The sequence below is a fragment of the Camelus bactrianus genome, chromosome 5, assembly GCF_048773025.1.
Source record: "Camelus bactrianus isolate YW-2024 breed Bactrian camel chromosome 5, ASM4877302v1, whole genome shotgun sequence".
Lineage (NCBI taxonomy): Eukaryota > Metazoa > Chordata > Mammalia > Artiodactyla > Camelidae > Camelus > Camelus bactrianus.
In genome coordinates, this window is record NC_133543.1 from 101136261 (window position 1) to 101156154 (window position 19894).

Below are 19894 nucleotides of genomic sequence, written 5' to 3' on the forward strand. Positions count from 1 at the left end.
GCAGAATGACAGAAATATTACTAACCAGAAGGTTGGGGGGGATCACGGGGGAGCTGCTTAAAGATCCAGAATCATCTCCTAGTCCCTTGGCCCCCTCCCCCAACCCCCTCCCCCAGCTGGAAGCAAAGCTTCCATTTGTGGTATAATAGATCCTCTGGAGGAGGGCTGGGGAGCAGATACTAGGATTAAAAAAAAAAAAGAGTTCAGCGAAGGGGGGCTTCCTGCTGTTTCTATGGAAACACTTTAAACGAGGTGGAAAGTGAAAATGGTGGAGCAGTGGCAGCGCTCGCAGGTACTGGTCACGTTGGGCCATCTCCTGTTAGTTGCGTCCCAGCCCCGGGTGTGTGAACTTGCTGGGGTGTTTCCCTTTGTGCAGGACCCGGGAAGCCAGTGACCTGGGGTTACTTTCTCACCTCCCGTGAATGCCCGTTCCCTGTTTTCTCCTTTCACTTAAGAATATTTTCTGCAGCTAGAACCACAAGCTGTTCTGACCCACGGTGGGGCTATCATCTGGTCATTTTTGTCACGCTTGCTTTTTCCCATTAAACCTGTAACATGTGGGTCACTTATCCAGATTTGGTTCGGCGGCATTTTAATCGAGTGGTGGGGTGTTACTCCTGCCCCACTTTTTAACTTTTGGTTTTAGGTTTTCGATGGATTGCTTTGATATTGGGAGATATTTTGGATTTGGGGATATATTTTAGAAGTAGGAACATCTATAAATGGTAATTATTCAGAAATAACTGTGCAGGCTAGTCAGGCAGAACTGGCCCCCGGAGATCTCCCAGCCCATGGAGGGGAAACGAACCATGTGTCTGCTGGGGTGTGCTGGATTCGAGGTGCCTACCAGACACGCAGGGAAGGAAAAGCAGGACTCGAGCGAGCGGGGAGTGGAGAGCTGTGGGGCGAGAGTGGGAGGTCCGGCCTGTGCCACGTGTTGTGCTGGGCGCCGATGGATGAGACCACTTCTCTGCCCAACCTGTTTGTACACCGTTGCACTAGTCTTTCAGGACTTTCTAAACAAAGTCTGTTACCAGCCAAACCTGGACCCACTCGTCTGTGTGCAGTGAACCACCACCACCAGGATGTGGTGAAGGGAAGTGTGGTGCTGATTACAGGATGCCCAGCAGGGAGTCCAGGCAGCTAGTGCCGAAAAGACCCGAATTCACTGATGGCTTTCAGGGAAAGGCTTTTAAGGACAGGGTGAGGGAGGGGAGGTTGCCGGCTCGTGGACATTCTGCTGATGGTGGCGAGGGAGTCAGAAGTCAGCAGCGTCAGCTTTCTGCTTCCAGCCGCTCTGGGGTCTGTGTGCTTGTGGGCAGCACAGAGTTAACCTCTTCCACCTGGTGGGGCTTTCAGTGTCTGCAAGGCAGCTCGGGGATACACTCAGAATATTGTCTGTAGCCCTTGAGGAAGAGCTGAAGGTCCTTGACTTTGTTTAATGAACTGTTATCATTTTGTCCTGCTGACTGGTTTCCTTTCTTTCTGCATTTTCTCAATTTCTCTGATTAGATTTATTCTTTGAGACTCAGGGAAGGCCTAGGAGGCTAAAGTTTTTCTACAGAAAAGACACAGGCGGAGGACCTGGGGAGGGGAGGCATCGGTCTGGGAAGGCCCCCTAGGGTCCTCCTCGGTTACAGTGCCACAGCCTGGGGGGACTTAAAAACAGATGTTTATTTTCTCAAAGTCTGGAAGTCTGGAAGTCTGGAAGTTGGAGATCAAGGTGCGGTCCTTCCTTTGAGCTCTCTCCTTGGCATGTCTTTGGCTGTCATCGCCGTGTCCTCCATCCTCTTCCCTGTGTTTGCAGGTGCCCTAATCCCTTCCTATAGGAACTCCAGTCACACTGCGTTAGGGCCCGTCCCAAAGGCCTCACTTACCCATAAGCCTTTACAGGCCCTGTCTCCAAATATATGGGTCAGGACTTTAACATAAAAGTCTGGGGGGATGTAATTCAGCCCAGAACAACTATTACCGAGGGTCCAGGCGATGCTTGTCTGAGTTGAGGTTACGGGAGCCCAGAGCCCAGGACCCCGCAGCTCGGTGCTAATGTAAAGGGCCTTCAGCAGGACGGCAGGGAGCAAGGGGAGGATACAAGATGGGAACTTGCGGGAAAAAGACAGAACGTGTCGATTTTAAATCAAGTCAGTGGCTGCCGGTTGCTTCTGCGTGGGTCCGCGTCCTTTAGCCAGGCTCAGCGTCTTTCTTTCGTCAAAGGGCCAGGTAGCGAGTTTTAGGCTTTGCGAGTCACACGCTCTTTCTTGCCCCTCCTGAGCTCTCCCAGTGCTGGGTTTGTGAGAATGGACATGCCTGCGTTCCGACGAAACTTTATTTACTGGAAGAGGCAGATTTGGCCCCCAGGCCAGACTTGACCAGCCCCAGTCCTGCAGAATTCCCGGCACTCACAGTCCCTGTTAGAGTGCACTGGCGTGGAGATTCTTATTAGAACAGGAATGTGCACAACACTCTGGATTATCCATCCAGCACTCAACGGGGGGGTTTGCTGGCGTCAGTGCGGTGCCGTGTGTAAGTGATGGAGGAAGGCCGGGCGGCCCGCTCAGACCCCGCCCCCCACAACAGACACTTCAGTGTGCGAATTTCCTCTCCCCGGGTCTAGGCATGTTCTTAGTAAAATGTATGTTTGTTATCAGCGAGGGACAGCCTAGCACGATGAGAGAGCAGGAACAGGGCAGAGAGAGAAGTCTTGTTCTCGAGAGGGGGATCTCAGGAGGGATGCAGTGGGGGGCCACGCCCCGAGGAGAAGGATTTCCCTGTCCCTTGTATGAACGATCGACCCCTGTGCTTCCCCAGTTTCTCATGATGAAATTCCATCCACCTACCACTCACCCAGATGTGCTTGTCTAGTTTTTTTTTTCCTTCCTTCAAGTCAATTAAGCGTAAGTAACCACAAGTCTAATACGTGTTACAGGGAACATCTTGATTCGAACAAAAGTACTACATGCAGATGCGAAAATCGAATGATAGGTGAGCAGACTCTGGTAAAGATGCCAGCCTCTCTCTGCGACATTTTAGAAATTCACAGAAATCTTTGACTGTTACCATGAGAATATACCCAAAAGTACTAAGAATGTGAATCACAAGACACTGAGGAACCATTCACAGGTGTTCCTTATGGAACCAAAGGAGGACTCGAAATGCACTTTTTTTTTTAAGCAGCAGAAATGCTAAACGTTTCTGAACTTGTGTGGGTAGATTAAAACCCTGGAAAAACTATTGTCTTTTTCAACTTGGTGATTAGGAAGCTCTTGGCACCCCCTCCAGTGCAGGATAATTCAATTTATATCACTGCTGAATCACACACGGACTCTCCTCTTCTTTCAGTCAGATGCATGTGTGATCTCCAGCGGCTGTTAAAGCAGATGAGAAATGCTGCCTCACAGCAAAGATCTGTGCTTCCTGGGGGTGCCTGCGGATGCTCTGATCTTTCCACGGCGCAGCCTGCAGCTGGCTGGGGCTCCGTGGCCTTGCAGGACCCTGGCCGTTAAATGTTTCCCCAGTGTCGCAACGATCTCTGTGCTAGCCGACGCCAATGCCACCGGTCCCTCCAACTCCAAACAAAGACAGATTTGCCTGGTTACAACCCCCAGTCTCTAGTGCAGTCAGTAAATCTTTGTTGGTAAATAATTACTATCGAGCAGACTTTTAATATAAATTTATGAGTGGTGTTTTATCATAGCTTGGGGCTGCAGCGAGCCCTGAGTGATGGATTTCAGATAGCACTTACATTCATTACATTAACTTCGTAAGTTATTTAAAGCTTGTACACTTAACATTGCTTTTGGCTTTCAACGACCTCTTGGGACTTGGCAAAAAATACGCGTGACTAATACAGAGAATGCAACCAAAAGACAGTTCTGCTCTTTGCTCCACTACAGAAAAAGTTCCTTGAGCCGAAAAAGCAAGCAGTGCCTGCCTGGAATCTGGTATTTTGGTTGTAGGTCATTCGAGTCAGTCTTTCTGATGTCTCAGTAGATCAGCTAGGTGATAGCAATTAGGACATTTGCCATTTCCAAGTAAGATAAGAGGAGTATGTGAGATGTCACAAAGCCCTTAAATTTCTTACTGTGCAAACAAGTAAAAGACGTTAAAGCTTTAAAATTGGTCTGGAGAGTGAAACGGTCCACAGGGAGGTGACGTAGCAGCCGGTTATGAGTACAGCCTGTTGCTCCCGGCCCATCCTGCTGCGCTGGTTATCTGTTGCTGGTAGTTAAACCGCATCACAGTGGTTTGAAACATTAACCATTTCATTATTTCTCATGATTCTGTGGGTCAGGAATTGGACCAGGGATATGGGGGACAGCTCATCTCTGCTCCACAAGATGCCTTCTAGGGCCAGAGCATCCGAGATCACTTCTTCACTCACACGTCTGGTGCCTCAGCAGATGTGGCTCCTGCAGCTGGAGGTTGATGTCAATAGGTCAATGGCCATCGTATATCCAAGACCCCAGTTCTCTGCCATGTTGTCTCAAGACCGCTCCCTCCTCACTGTCTTCCTAGCAGGGTGGTCCAGTTTCTTACAAGGATGCTAAGGTGCAAAGCAGCAGCTACCAGTCCCTCTTAAAACTTTGACCAGAACAATAGCATAATTTCCACTACATTCTGTTGGTTAAATGGAGTCAGAGGGCCCAGGACAACACAGGGAGCTGGGTTTTTTTGAGAGTCGTCTTTGGAGACTAGTTACTTCTGTGTGCCCTCCCACATGCAAAGTCCCCTCGCCCCAGCCCCAGATTCACAGAGTCTCACCCCCTCATGTCATCTGGCTCAGGCTTGAAGCCAGGACTGTCATCTACATCAGGTACACGTGTAGATGAGGCTCCTGGAATTTGATCCTTTCCATCTGAAGACCGGATACTCAAGAGATGAGTTATCTTAACACATGTACCCACACACACACATACACACGCACACGCAGTGCTGACACAGGCACAGGAGAACTGCAGCACATACTTTATTCCAAAAAGGAGGAGAGACAGCAGACCTGTGTCTCTTACTGGTCCACAGCAGTTCTGAACCCCACCAGGCACGTGTCGCTTCCACCCTGCCCCAGGCACTGAGGGTGTGTTCTGCTCCTGGGGCATCCTCCTTGGCCCTGGGCTCAGCTGTCTGAGCTCACAGCTGTGTAACTTTCTCAGCCTGCTTCCTGCTGGACTTAGGTTGAAGGCCCAGACCTCTTTTTGTTTTGAACCTCCTCTGTGCTTTTTAGTCCAAAGTGGTAGGATTCCTTTAAAAACCTTGTGGGTGTCCTCTGTATCAAATTGTCATCCATTAGACAAAAGCCAACCCACAAATTCCTATCTCTAATCCACAAGTCTTCTCTAGTGGGAAGGGTCCTTAAATCTTTCTGAGTTCTCAGAAAGGAAATCTGGCTGCCGCACGCTCTGTGGAATCTTCATTCTGAGATCACACCGGCTGGCATGCCCTGGATTTGATCTTCGTTCTAAGGCCAATTCTTAACTCTCGGAGTTTTCTGCTGGCAGTACGGGCTGGGATTGAGAAACAACTTTTCTCATGGTCTGGTCCAGGAGGGTTTTTTAATTGGAAATATTTTTCCTAATTCTGCTTGAAAACTACCTTGAACTCTTCCCCCTCCTCCCAGATTTTTCAAAGCAGGTAACATGTTTGGCATTCTGCCCAGAAATCTTAGGCCCCTGGGTTCACCAGGCACCCTGGCTGTGCTGCACGTTCCCGCAGGCAGCAGGCCTGCTAACTGTCCGTCCTGCCAGTGCACAAGTCGGCCCCCTTTCCCCAGCCTCGGGGAGCATTTTCCTCACGGTCCTTCCAGCTGCTAAGTCCCTGCCAGCCTCAGCCAGCTCCCTGCTTCCAAGTCAGCGCCACGTGGTTTTGATTTTTGTTACAGCAGTGCAGGAGGCTAATTCTGTTTTTCTAATCTATTTTTTAATAATACGCTACCCTAAAACTTAATGGTTTGAAAAAAAACTATTATTATTTTTCATAATCCCGTGGTTCAGGACCATGGACAGAGCACAGCATGGCTTCTTGGTCAGAGCTCCCCAAAGCGGAAGCTGCCAGGATTTCTTCAGGTTTAAACCCTGTGCAGACAGCATCACTTCAGCTGCTTCTGTTGGTTAAAGTGAGCCTCAGGCAACCCCAGGTCCCTGTGGGATGATTTCCACAGGGGCATGAATACCACAGAGAGTGGTGCCTGAGGAGCTGTCTTGGACCAGCTGCCAAGTTGGCTGTGTGAGTTGGGCAAGTGACATAACCTCTCTGTGCCTTGGTGGCCTGCTTTGTAGAATAGGGGTAATCCTAGTAATTACCATCAGGTCGTCATAAGCTTTCTGTGAGTTAATACTGTAAGGCTCTTAGAGCAGCATCTGGCTCACAATGAGCCCAATATTGTTTTGGAATAAAAATGCTTCAAAACAGATGCATAAGCCTCATGACAACCAATTAAAGCACTAACTGTGATTGAGGTCTAGGCTCTGATAGCTGGTCAGTGAGAAATGATCTTAAGGAATCGTTTTTACATGTACAAAAGTGGCAACTGAAAGATAGGCCAAGTATGCGTCTTGACATTGTGCCGTGCGGGCTTTGCCCGGGGTTACACAGAATCAAAGCGACTTAGCATCACAGGGGCCATCAGCGCTCGCTGATGGGAACTGCCTGCCCGCGTGTCTCTGGCTCAGAGCCTTCCGGCCTCTGTCATCTTCTGGCTCCTGGGATCGTGGCTTCATGTCCTTCAGAAGTTTAAAAAGAACTATTTTTAGGGTTCTCCATTTTCTTGGTACTTAGAGTAGAAAGTGCGTAAGTTCGAGACGACAGAGTCTCGGGGATACAGCCTAGGGGGCTCAGTCTGACGCAGTGAGGGGCTGCCGGCTCATGGGTGTGTTCTGCTCCATCGGGAGAGGTTTGCCCTAGAGGGAGGCCATGGTCCTCTCCCTGCAGCACCTGGGGGGAGGCTGACTTTGTCTGGAAGAGTGTCCTACAGTGTCTGAGCGCTGGAGCCTTTTGCTTCCGGAAGAGGCTGGGACTAAGAAGGGGCTTGGTCATGTAGCCGCGTGATGAAACGTCTTGTTTGGCCTTTGTGGCAGCTGTCCTTGGTCCTTCAAAGTAAGGGCATGCTGGGGACGGGCTCGCCCCCACCCCTGGAGGGCAGCCGACCCCTACTCAAGCAGCTCTGGAGGTCCAGACCCACGGCTCGCTGTCCCCAGGGGTGCTCGAGCAGTGACTGGGTGACCCTGGGCAGGGATCGCACAGAAACATTAGTCCAGCAGATTCAGGGCTGAATGGTTTGACAATCCGTTAGATTCTGAAATTCTGTGATTCTCACTTGATATAAATATTCTTTAAAAACCAGTGTTCGGAATTAATTTAAGAAAAAAATAGAAAGCAAGCAAAAAAAAAAGAAAAAACCGCAAAACCCATGTCTTTAATCCAGAGAAGCTATTTGTCAAGTCTCCTCATCTGAAGTCCAGTTGAGCCTCTGATTGTAAAAAATCATCTCACTGCCTCCGAAGCCCTGGCCTCATACCTTAACTCATCAAAGAGTCCATGCCACATCCTGTTTTTCAGGATGGGGCTTTTATTATTTATAGAGAGATCTCAACACTGTTTTCTGGGTTCTCCTAGTGCTTTGGCTGACCTTTGCCAAAGGTTCACACCTCTAAGGGCAGAAGTGGGTTGAGAGCTGTGGGCATTAACTCCAGTCCTGGGCTCTGCTGGGCCTCCCCCTCCAGGAGGTGCAAGTCTGCGGATGGCTGTTGTCTGAGTGATAGGTTAGAGGGCCAGAGCCTTCGTCCAGTCCCCACAGCTGTCTTCTGGCGACTCTTGGCCGGAGGTCGCAAACAGAGAGGTGTCTGCATCTGGCCGGAAGACATGCTGGGCTCGGCCTGAATTACATACAGGTAGCGTATGATCTGTTGCCAGTGTTCCAGAGTAAGAAGCCATCGCTTAAAACTCCAGTTTTCCTCCTTCTCTTGTGCAGTCAGGAAATCTGGCAGCACAGACGCGGAGGGGCCCGTTCCTGGAGCACTGGCCTTGCTATGCCCTGGCCGGGCTTCTCCAGCCCACTGAGCAGGCCTTCTCCAGTTTGCAACAGCCCAGACCACCCCCTTCCTGGAATTTTTTTAGTAGCCTTGAGATTTGCTTCCATAAATCCTCCTTGTGTTCTCCCTTCTCAAGGACACTCAGAGTCAAGGGCATTCCGAGGGTACTCTAAGATTTAGCAAACAGAAATCTCTTCCTCTGGATCCCTGTGCAGTATATTTTAAGGAACAGATTTGAATTTGTTCATGTTACAATAGTGCCTCTCTGTTCTCTGCTATGTGAGTATAAAATAGGAAATATAAAATAAAATATAAAACACAAGCATTGCTGGGCCACTGCAGTCCAGGCCTCTTACTGCCTCCTGGGAGAGGAGTTGGGCTGGAGGAGCCTGCCAGGATGCCTGGTCACCCAGTGCTCTCAGGTGTGGTGTCTGTGCCCTGGGAGGAGGGGCTGGTGGTTCGGGACTGAAAGCTTTAGGCCAGGCAGTGGTGGGGACACTTGTAGGTAGGTGGACCACTGTGGTCATGCCTACAGGCAGACACTTAGCAGTCCAGGAACGAAGAGGGCAGGGTATCTGGTTTTATCACTTCCCATCAGCTAACAAGCTGCCTTAGCTCTGTCGCTCAGTTCCTGCCTATAACAGGGGAGCCATGACAACTCTGCCACCCTGATCTGCTGTTTCTGGGGAGCAAGTCAGAGTGAACATGACTGTGCCCAGAAACACATCAACACATGTGAGCACTCAGGCCACCTAAAGAAAAGTGCACCTTACCTGGTCCAGCTCTGCTGCAGACCGGGAGCCGGGGGACCCCGGCTTGCGCACAGCCGTGACAATCAGCTCAGTCTCCACAGCGGTCTTGGGGGAATGGGGAGTCTTGGGGCGGCCTGAAGGGCCAAGGCTGGAGGGCAGAAACGCGGCTTCTCAGGCCCCTGGGTGGGCCTCAGGCCTGCTGAATTTTGCAGCATCTGAATAGTACATGTAATCAGATAATCCTGCAAGACGAACCACAGAGTTTAAGATTGTCAAGATTTGGATTTTTTTTTTCAGCAAGACGTTAGGTTTTGCCTTCACCAAACCAATCAGCCTGATTTACTTGCCCAGAAAACCCTGATGTGATCTCATCACACAGCCTCCTGATTGGAAACTTTCCCTTTATACCCTTAAGGAATAAGGCTTTACACCTCTCCTGAGGGAGTGTAGGATTTGCTCATGAAAACACCCACAAGATAGCTTCTGTCCTTCCATCCTTCCATCTGCGCAGAGCCCCAGGGGCGTGAGCTGCAGTCTGCATTCTGTTTGTCTGTTTGCTTCTGAATCCCGGGGCAGCCCAGGGCAGCTCTCAGCCACCCACAACGCAGTGACCCGCCTCTGGTGTTGTTGGAATTCCCTCTGAAATGGGTGGTAGGAAATGTGAGCCTACAGGAGAACTGTGTCGAGTTTCATTTTACTGAGTTTTAAAATCTTAGAAATCTCACTGGCGAAGGACATTTAATGATTATGAGTGACTGCTTTTTCATGATCACGTCCTAGTAGCGACTGCCCCTTCTCCCGCTGGGTCTTTCTGTGCCGTGGAACTTGCATTGCCTTGGTTTTGCTACCGAGTCCAAGCTCGTTCTGCTCGCTGCACGACAGACCAGTAAAGCAAGAGACAAGGTGTTGGGACAAGGAACAGTGACTTCATTCAGAAAGCCAGCAGGCCGCGAAGATGGGGGACTGGTGTCCCAAAGAACGGTCTTGCCTGAGTTAGAATTCAGGCTTCTTTTATACTAATAGGGGAGAGGGTGAAGGCAAGCATTTCCTGCTTCCGCTCAGCCTCCGGAGGGGAGATGTTCACTTCTTCCTTCCTGCAGTCAGCCCCAGGGGGGCCTGGTCAGGACGCTTCCTGTGAGCTAAACACAGGTGTTTTAGCTTAGTGTTCGTTACCTGGGAGGCAGGGCTCCCAGGGACGGGCCATTGTGTGTAGTTTCAGCTTAGAGGCAACGTCCCCTTAGTGACTCGAACACAAAGGTTAAAGTAAAAGAAGCAGGTCTGATACAGAGTCAGATTTGTTCTTCCCTATTTCACTTTGTAACTTAAGTTTTCTTCTGGGCCTGGTTCCTTTTGCTGATCTCAGTGCCGTGTTTGGTTTATGTAGGTTTATTCTAAGAAATCAGAGTATATAGTGTTACCCTGTGTGCTTTCTTTAAGAACTTGCAAAGAAATAATCTTCCCAAGGTTTTACTTGTGAGTTGCTTCAAACTTTGGAAGACTTTCCCTCAGAGACAATGCTTAAGCGGTGCTCAGAGTGCCAGGCAGGCTCATAATCCATTGTATTTGTCAGATTTGGTGTAAAAAACAATGTCATGATGTTGATAATTAATGGGAACTTAATTCCTTCACATAAACATGCTTACTTGATTTTTTTAAACTTTTTTTTAACATTTTTTATTGATTTATGGTCATTTTACAACGTTGTGTCAAATTCCAGCGTAGAGCACAATTTTTCAGTTATACATGAACATGTATATATTCATTGTCACATTCCTTTCTCTGTGAGCTACCATAAGGTCTTGTGTATATTTCCCTGTGCTACACAGTATAATCTTGTTTATCTATTCTACAATTTTGAAAGAACTCTTCTGTCCCTTCCTACCCTCCGCCCCCTTGGCAACCACAGGTTTGTATTCTATGTCTGTGAGTCTATTTCTGTTTTGTATTTATGCTTTGTTTGTGGGGTTTTTTTTGTTTTTTTTTTTTTTTTAGATTCCACATATGAGTGATCTCATATGGTATTTTTCTTTCTCTTTCTGGCTTACTTCACTTAGAATGACATTCTCCAGGAGCATCCATGTTGCTGCAAATGGCGTTATGTTGTCGGTTTTTGTGGCTGAATAGTATTCCATTGTATAAATATACCACATCTTCTTTATCCAGTCATCCATTGATGGACATTTAGGCTGTCTCCATGTCTTGGCTATTGTAAATAGTGCTGCTATGAATACTGGGGTGCAGGTGTCATCCTGAAGTAGGGTTCCTTCTGGATATATGCCCAGGAGCAGGATTCCTGGGTCATACAGTAAGTCTATTCCTAGTCTTTTGAGGAATCTCCACACTGTTTTCCACAGTGGCTGCACCAACCTGCATTCCCACCAGCAGTGTAGGAGGGTTCCCCTTTCTCCACAGCCTCTCCAGCATTTGTCATTTGTGGATTTTTGATTGATGGCCATTCTGACTGGTGTGAGGTGATACCCCACTGTAGTTTTGATCATATTTTGGCTCCTGATTGGTAGAAATAAGAGGCCAATTGAGGTTGGTAGAAACTCCCAGGGGGGACTCAGGGTGTGTCCAGTTCTATTTCACACCTGCAGCTTCCCTTCTGCCTCAGTTCAGGCGAACTAACTGGCATTGGTCGCATGCTTTCTCAGGCATAATTATGAACATGTAAGGTTATGAATGGGCAGCGAGAGGGAGAGTCAGGAAGGCGGTTCTGCTTTCCTTCCTGTACGGGGACAGGAGCTAGGCAAGTCCAGATATGAAAGCCCAGGCTGAAACTGACTGGCGCAGGAAGGCACGAAGCCCCGACAGGGAAGGGAAAGTGCGAAGTCAGGGTGCTGGGCCTGGCACAGCTCAGGACTGCATTCAGTTTTCTGAACCCAGGAAAACCTAGAAACCAGGCAGAAGGTTTGCTGGAAATTGATGGTTAAAACAAGAATAAATTCTCATCAGTCATCTAAGGAAGACTGGGTGAAATATACTTGAAAAGTGTATTGTTTCAAATTCTGAATGGTTTTCAAGAAGACCTAATATGATTTCATTAAAAGTGGATTAAAGTAAATTATACACAATTCATCTATTAAATGCCGTTGCTAAGTTTGCAAATGGAATTTCATTTTTAATAAATGAAGATCTGAAATGAAAAACTATAAAATAAAATGTTCTTATTTGCAGATGATATAAGGTAAGAATATGGCTAATGTCTTATTTTTTAGGAAAGGAAATTCAGGTTTCTTCTTTTAAAACGCTGTACCTTTAGGAGCGCCGTATATGCTTACAACTTGGTCATAGGAGAAGGCGTGATGTCGCACGTCATGATGGTTTGCATTATATTGTTGGGCCAATGATACATCTTAGCGCTCATTAATAAAATGAGTTACGTCAATAATAATGAGTTAAGTTTTACACACACGTACACAAAAGGAAATTGGTTGAATATATATATATATATATATATATATATATGTAGTATAAAAAGGAAAGGAGAAAAAACAAATTGCCAAGCTAAAAATGAGTGTCAGTTCCATTTTTAAGATGGCAAAGAGAAAATGAAAGTTGAAAAATTACCTATGTGCCTGCTCTTTTAAAAAAATGTACACAAACTTCATAATTTGTATTTATTAATTTCTATCTGGCTCCATTTTCCTTCCAGGGCATGCTGCTGAAGCGAAGTGGCAAATCACTGAACAAAGAATGGAAGAAGAAATATGTCACCCTGTGCGACAATGGTGTGCTGACCTATCATCCCAGCTTACATGTGAGTGTCGCCCCCTCAGAGCAGCGAGCCGGCGAGGGGCGGTGGGGGCGGAGGGGGCCCCGGCACAGTGAAGACCCTTGTCTCTGTTGGAGGTTCCAGGAGTATCTGGTCTCCTCCCTCGTGAGCTAAATAACCCCGCCCCTCGCACTCCATCAGCCCAGGTGTCTTTCCCTCTCCCTTCTCCCTAACAGTCAATCTGTGGCTCTAATTCTACAGAGAATTGCAGTAAAAGGCACAGATGAAGTAAAATTTTAAATGAGAGTAAAAAGACGAGAGCAAATAGTAATAAAAGAGAGGGGAGAAAACACAGCATCTCTCTGAAAATATAGACTGAAGGAATCAAGTACACTGGAAGCCAAGGTCAGCCCTGAGCAGCTGGGAACAAAAACAAGAATTAAATGCAATTCATGCTTCCTTTTTTATTGTCCAGTCAGAACACGTAACCAGTTCATCAGGCAACTTCGTTTTCTCTGTGCGCAATGAAATCTGTGGTACTGGCGACTTACGTAAGAGAGATTAAAAGACAATTAACTTCATTATGGGGGGAAGGTCGACATTCCAGCCATGGTGAGCTTTTTCAGAAAGCCCTGGTGGGACCATGAAGACAGGCGTGGTGACCTTTCCAGAACAACACAGGCCATGAACTGTGCGTGATGTTTATCTGCCTGACGTGGATAAGTGTGTAGATGCGCACGCGTGGTATGAGCTGGTCACTCAGTTATATCACAGCATTAAGCTTTTAATTTTAAATACTTAAAAAAAAATTCCACAGTGATTGATGAGAAAGTAGAAATGAGCAAACTGGAGGAAATGAAAATCTCTCCCCAAAATAGCACCTAGAGAACGGGCCCGCGCACCCTTGGGGGTGTAGACGCCCAGCCATTTCTGCGCCCCGCGCTTCTCCCCCCGCAAGCCGCAGCGCCCCGCGCGCGACGTCAGATCGCAGGCCCCCCCCCGCGTCGGCGCAGACGCCGCGTGCCACCCTTTCTAGTGGTCGCAGAACGTTCACTCCGCCGCTGCGCCCCTTTGATTGAACACTGTCTCCAAAGCAGACACCGGGCAGGGAAACTTACTTTGTGAAGTATTCCTGCTGTTGCGAGTGACTCTAATCCGCGTCCTCTTCCGGCTCCTCCGGGCCCTTGTCCGATGCCCTCAGGCGATCTTCCCGGTATGCTTCCCGAGCTGAAGAGTCCGTGAGCCTTTATGACCTGTGGGGGTGCTGCCAGATTTCTGGAAAGATCGGTTCAGTTCATCTCCTGGCTTTTCCCCAGTACCCTCAGGAACACTTAGTTTTAAAAGGTAAATAAACAAGCAAATAAGTAAGTAAGTAAATAAATAAATAAATAAATAAAAATTTAAAAGCACCCTTCCGATAGGACAGGTCACGATGGTGTCCTCGCTGTGTGACCTGCCTCCTGGGGTGAACTGCCCTTTCCCCTCTCGTCTTCATCTTTCTGAAACGTGTTACAAAGCAGGTGTTTCAGTGGGCGTCTCTGGGGGTGCTCCCCACGCTTCAGCATGAAGCCGACTTCTGGGATGTACGCTCCTTATTGTACTGAGAAGGTTCCCTTGTGCTTGATTTATTTGGGGTTCTTTGGGGAGGAGAGTCAGGTCACTTCTCCAGTGACCGCCAAATCAGAGACTTCCTACTGTCCCGTGGGCCTGCCGGGGACAGTCCCGCCCCGTCCAGGTCTGTGGGGCCCCCTCCCCAGAGCGGCTCCTCCACGGGGGGGCTGCCTTTTCCCTGGCGTAGTTCTTCCCAGGACCCCGTCAGAGCGAAGCCTCATTCTTGACCCATTTTGCTTTATGTTACTTGGAGAGAGACAAGCAGTCAGAACCTCCTTCTGGCTGGGACCCCCAGCCAGGGAAAAGTGAGATCTGGTAGATGACGCATTTCAGGCCACCTTACACTCACCTGCCAAGCCCAGGCTCCGTCAGAGGGACATTGGCTGCTTTCTTGCCAAGGGGAAAAGATGGTAACAACGAAAGAGGATGCTGGAAAACTCCTGTAAGAGGGCTAATGCCCGGTTCCTTTTCATCTCAGCCTCTCGATTATAGACTCAATCAGTTCTTCAAAACTCCTCCCACACAGGCTACTTCTTCTGACGGCCCTCAACTCCGTATTTTTCTTCTTCCTGTGTATGCATGGATATTACTGGAATACAGAAGAGGAGGACAGGGGGCTTTGTTCTGTAATTGGATAGCAGGCCAAGAGCCAGTGTCATTTTAAAGTGCAATTCAGTTAATGCCAGTCTCCTGGGAACTGAAATTATTGATGTAGGTACAGAGTTCCCTTAGGGAGTGGCTTCATCTGGGAATGGGTTTGACTTACTAGAGCGCGGAGAGATGGCATGACCTTCATTGTCATCCTTCGCTGATTTTGTTTTCACAGCCAAGCTTTGGAGGCACACTTGGGGGGCCAGAGAGTCCCAGGTATATTCTCTGGCAGATGCCTGGAAGGGGTCTGTTCTAGTCTAAGTTGTTAGATCCCTGGCTGCTGAGTTAGTCTGGCATTCTTTGGTTCAAAATGGGAAGAGGTATTCAAGGGGTGTCCACGGGCAGAATCCTGACTTCCCTTAATAAGACAGTTGGGAGCGTACGGACGTATTGCTAATTCCAGCCCCGCGATTCTGCGTCATGGAGAATGGCCCAACGAGTCTAGCCTGGGAGATGTCAAAAGGCGATAGAACCAAATGATCTCAAGTACCAACCACACTGTTAACACTCACGTCCTAGGTTATCCTCCAAGGCCTTTGATGGCAGAAGGACCACCAAGGTACTGCATGAGTTCACTGGCCACGTGCGATGAAGACATAAGTGATTAAGTGTTGGGGGAATCTTGCCCCAGCTGTGGCTTTGGGTTTCAGTGTTGCTGGTCATCACCCTGTTACTGGCCATGGAGCAGGGGGTCTGCACTGATCCCCAATAGCAGAGCCCACAGCCTGTTCCTCTCCAGGGAGCGAGGGAGAGAACCTGGCTAAGCAGTCTGACGGTTTCAGATCGAGTTTTTTGATAGTGGAGTAACTGTGCCGGCTTTTGGTGGATATTACTAACGTTTTTTTTAAAATTAAAGTCTAGTTGATTTACAATGTTGTGTTAGTTTCTGGTGTACAGCATAGTGATTCAGATAAACACACACATACACATACACATACATATATATTCTTTTTCAGTGGGGAGGTAATTAGGTTTATTTATTTATTTACATATTAATGGAGGTACAGAGGGCTGAACCCAGGACCTCCTGCACGCCAAGTGTGCACTGTACCACTGAGCTATACCCTCCTCCCCGTATATTCTTTTTGACATTCTTTTTCAATATAGGTTATTACAAGCTATTGAATACCCCTGTGCTATACAATAGGACCTTGTTGTTTATCCATTTTATATATGTTACTATGTATTTGCAAAACTCTAACTCCCAATTTATCCCTCTCCCTGCCCTTCCCTCCCTGGTAACCACAAGTTTGTCTGTGAGTCTCTCTGTTTTGTAAATAAGTTCACGTGTGTCATTTTCTTTTCCGATTCCACATATAAGTGGCATCATGTGATACTTGTCTTTCTCTGCTTCACTTCACTTCACTTTCTGTGACAATCCCTAGGGCCAGTGGCATTGTTTCATTCTTTTTCATAGCTGAGTGGTATTCCATTGTTTACATAGGTATATACTGCTCACTTTTGATAACTAGGTCATTTATTTACCAAAAGGGAAACTGTCATGCTTTTGAGGGGGTGGGATTTTAATAAGATGATGCTCTAGTAATGGGGCAGGGGTGGGAGTTTGAGAGCAACAGGCTCGAGGCCCATCAGGTAGACACTGTGTGGGGCTGAGCAGTGGCCCCTTCAGAACCACCATTTACGGGTCGCTGTGCAGCCTTTCTGTGCTGGCAGTTATTCTCCGTGCACACGTGCACTGCTCACAGGCTCTGTCAGGCTGGACCCTGACTCCATCACCAGCCACCTTCGACTTGGTGTCCCGTCAAACCCAAGGACACCGTGAGAGTACTGCACGTGTTGGATAGCGTGGTCTGTAAGGCTGGACCCTCCTTGCAGGGGCTGCTCTAGGTGGCTCCGGTGTTAATTAGCCAAATTGAAACCCCAGATGTTTGATGATACTGAGTCTGAAATCTTCACCAAAACCTCTTAGCAAGTGGAGGTTCGTTGAGTCAGCTGGGCTTCTACGGAGACACCCACCCAAGACAGGGGCTGCTGAGTGAGACCTGTTTCACGATAAGACAAAGGCCTGGGTCCAGAAAAACCTGTTAATTTGATTCCTCTTTCTTTCTCAAGACGCCGTTACTAAATAATAAAGCCTATAACCCCCTTCAGAGAACACATGGGAAACTCAACCAGAACAAGGAAACCGCTTCGGTTTTGTAAACGCTCCACACAGGAGTGCGTCCGACTGCCTTGGTTTTGGCGGGTTGCAGGAAGTTCAGTGCTGCAACCCGGGAGGCCCCAGGCCTGTGGGACAAGTTGGTCACCCTCACTTCCGGACTGGCCAGCTTACCTGTCCTAGCAGGTCCACTTGGGACTTCGTAAAGACAACCCTGAGCAGGTGACTAGGACTGAAGTCCTGGAAGGCGAGCTATCGGCTTGTGCGGCTGCCCCGTTGTCTGCATTTTTTGATTCTCTGCAAAACTGTGCCTCTGCAAGACCTTTGAAAGCCCTCACCGTGCAACTTTCTTGGGGGAGACACGTATGCGTGTCCTGAAGTTTTATGGCACTTGGCTGGTTCACAGTCTGGGTAGGTGCAGGGCAGCCTGTTCTAAGAGCCTTAGATCCCCTTCCTGTGGACTTGAGTATGAGCCTTAGGGAGCACCTTGATAGAAAAAGGGGGTGGATAATGAGAAAGCGCCTGGACCTCGGGGCTGCACGGTTCAGCTTCACCACCCATTCATCTTCGTGTCGAGAGAGCCGCCGCCGAGGGCACGGCTGAAATTCCTACTGACAAAGGTGTGTGCGGAAGGATTCCCACATGGACCGGTAAGAGGTCACGCGTGGCTGCAGGGTCGAGCCAAGGACTTTATGGGCCCCTGCCCGGGGCTCTCCCGGCTTCCTCGTGAGCGCACGTGGTGGGTGGGGGCGGCCCACCTGGCTGACACACCTGGCTGACGTCGACGTCGGCATGAACTGCTCACAGTTCTGAAGTCCTCCTTCCTGGATTCCTTTCCCATTCTGTGTGTTGCCCGAGTTGGAGCTGATGGGCTGTCATTTTTCCCTGCTGTGCAGAACTGAACTTTTCCTTCTGACAGAACCTTCGTTTCTAATCAAGTGTCAGATGCTCCAGCTTCGCGGAGGCTTTGATTCTGCATGCTGCTGACATTTCTTTGTTTCCCGCCCCACCGCCCCCCAGATGCAGACTCTGAATTGGCATCAGAATGCTGATTTCAGTAAGTCTCTAGTTTCAAAATCAGGCAGAAAAATCCACTTTTTTACTGATGCAAAAATAACAAAAAGACGTGAGGTGGTTTCCTAAGTAAGTGTTCTTCTCAAAAGAAAGATTTCAGCGTAAAAAGAAGACACCTGTGTTGTGAGAGCAACTCTTGCTTGCACCCACCGCCAGTGATTGTCATTTAAAATAACACAATCCTCACATGAAATTGAGACATTTTAATTCAGGACTGAGGATTCCCTAAGTGTCTGTGATCAGTCCCCTTGGCCAGCTGCGCACCCGTGAAGGAAACCTCACATTTCTCAAGGTGGTGAACGCTGGCTTCCACTTGGAGAAACTCTCCCTTGGTTTCCCCAAAACACTGCAGAAACCAGACAAGAGGACTAGACAGATTCCAAGCCCAAATTTCCAGATGTGGAAGCTTTGAGTCACAGAATGACTGATAACCCTGAGAAGACAGGCCTCTCTTTCTGATAAGAATGATGTCCAGCATGTCTGCTGTGAGCATGATCCGCTTATGATAAACAATGATTGGCCCTTGCTTCCCCCGCATGGGCCGCAGCGCTGGAAGCTGTCCTCGGTCTGGACGTTCCCTCGCAGGCTGGCTTCTTGTGCTTCCAGCCTCCTGTCCATGGTGCCAGTGCCCCTTTGTGCCCCTCCTCCACCAGGGGTGCTCCCTGGTTTTAGGCGGCCCAGCTGTTCTGGTGCCTCCCGCATCTGTATACCCCATCTGATGTAGCCTCACTGAGGGCAAGGACTGTGCCCTGCCCCCGCATCTGCCCGGGGCCAGCACGTGCTCGGCACACAGGCCAGCATGTAGGGGCCACGTTGCTTGGAGCGCGGTAGCCCTGGGGGTCCATGTCCACATCTCTGCTGCTGGACGTTCTGGGCTCCAGTCCTATCATAGATGGTCCGGGCTCTGCTCTAAAAATTCTGGTGAAGAGATCAAGTAAACATACAGTAAAATCATTTCCCAGGTTCCAGTGATGATGAAAATGACACTCATTTTTAGGATCAGTCCTGTAACACAGGTAGTTCTGTTTGACAGGATGTGCTTTGCAGGCCTCACAGCACTTTGCAGACGAGGACACATGATTTATTACTGTGCTGGAGTGGAAGGTGTTGCTAAATATTGAAGTTCTGCAGAATCAATTGCTTAAAAAAAAATTCGGGTGAGACTGGGCCTGAGAAACCACCCACAGTGCACAGCTAGACCTCCCGAAATGTAGGCTAGCTCACGTCAGGGTCAGGGATGACACACACAAGTGCCACAAAGTCTTGGAACAATACTGGAATCTAAAAACCAAAAAAATCCATTTAAGGAAGATTAGGAAAAATACGTAGCTATCAAGATGAGAGGTCTGGAGCTTTACGGCGGCTAATGAACACTTCTGTTCCCATCCGACTGCCTGTTTCGGGCCAAGGGGGCCGGGTTCATAAAGGATGCATCAGACCAGGACAGGTGCGTCTGCCAGAGTTTCTCAGACGGGCAGGAACTGGCTCCACGAAGTACAGAAAAGCCCAGGTGTGTCTGCTGTCACCGGGCCCGAAGGGACAAGCCCTGTGTGCAGGGCTCTGTCGAGGTCGGGACAGAAGCCCGGGACCTGGCCTTTCAAGCCAGTGCTGTGGGAATCACCTTGAGGACTGTGATGTGTTCATCTGTCTGCCTCAACTCTGCCTGACGCTCTGCATTTTCCCAGGAAGGAGCCGAGGCGGTTACGCAGGCGGGGGATGGGAAGGTGCATTAGAACCACGCGCCCGCAGGGTCACGTGGGCGCGTCGGCTGGTACGTCTGCACCCCACAGCGATGGGCCGACCTTCCTTTTGGGTGTTTTATCTACAGGGTGAAAACACGGGGTGTTGGATCTCTGGCCCCCAAAACTTCATTACCTCCTTCCATCTGAAAGTTCCTTCCTTCCTTGGTTCCCAAGGTGTTCTGTCAGCTTCCCCTCCCCACCCCACC

At 48.9% G+C, this 19894-nt stretch overlaps 1 protein-coding gene across 11 annotated transcripts in view; it reads left to right on the plus strand.

The window, feature by feature from the left end:
• The window catches only part of AGAP1 (ArfGAP with GTPase domain, ankyrin repeat and PH domain 1), a 519827-nt gene that overhangs the window by 313021 nt on the left and 186912 nt on the right, over positions 1 to 19894 (plus strand). For all 11 annotated transcript variants that reach the window (XM_074364534.1, XM_074364535.1, XM_074364536.1 and 8 more), the window contains one exon: positions 12432 to 12536. In XM_074364534.1, the coding sequence (XP_074220635.1) occupies positions 12432 to 12536 (105 nt within the window). The remainder of the gene's footprint in view (positions 1 to 12431; positions 12537 to 19894) is intronic.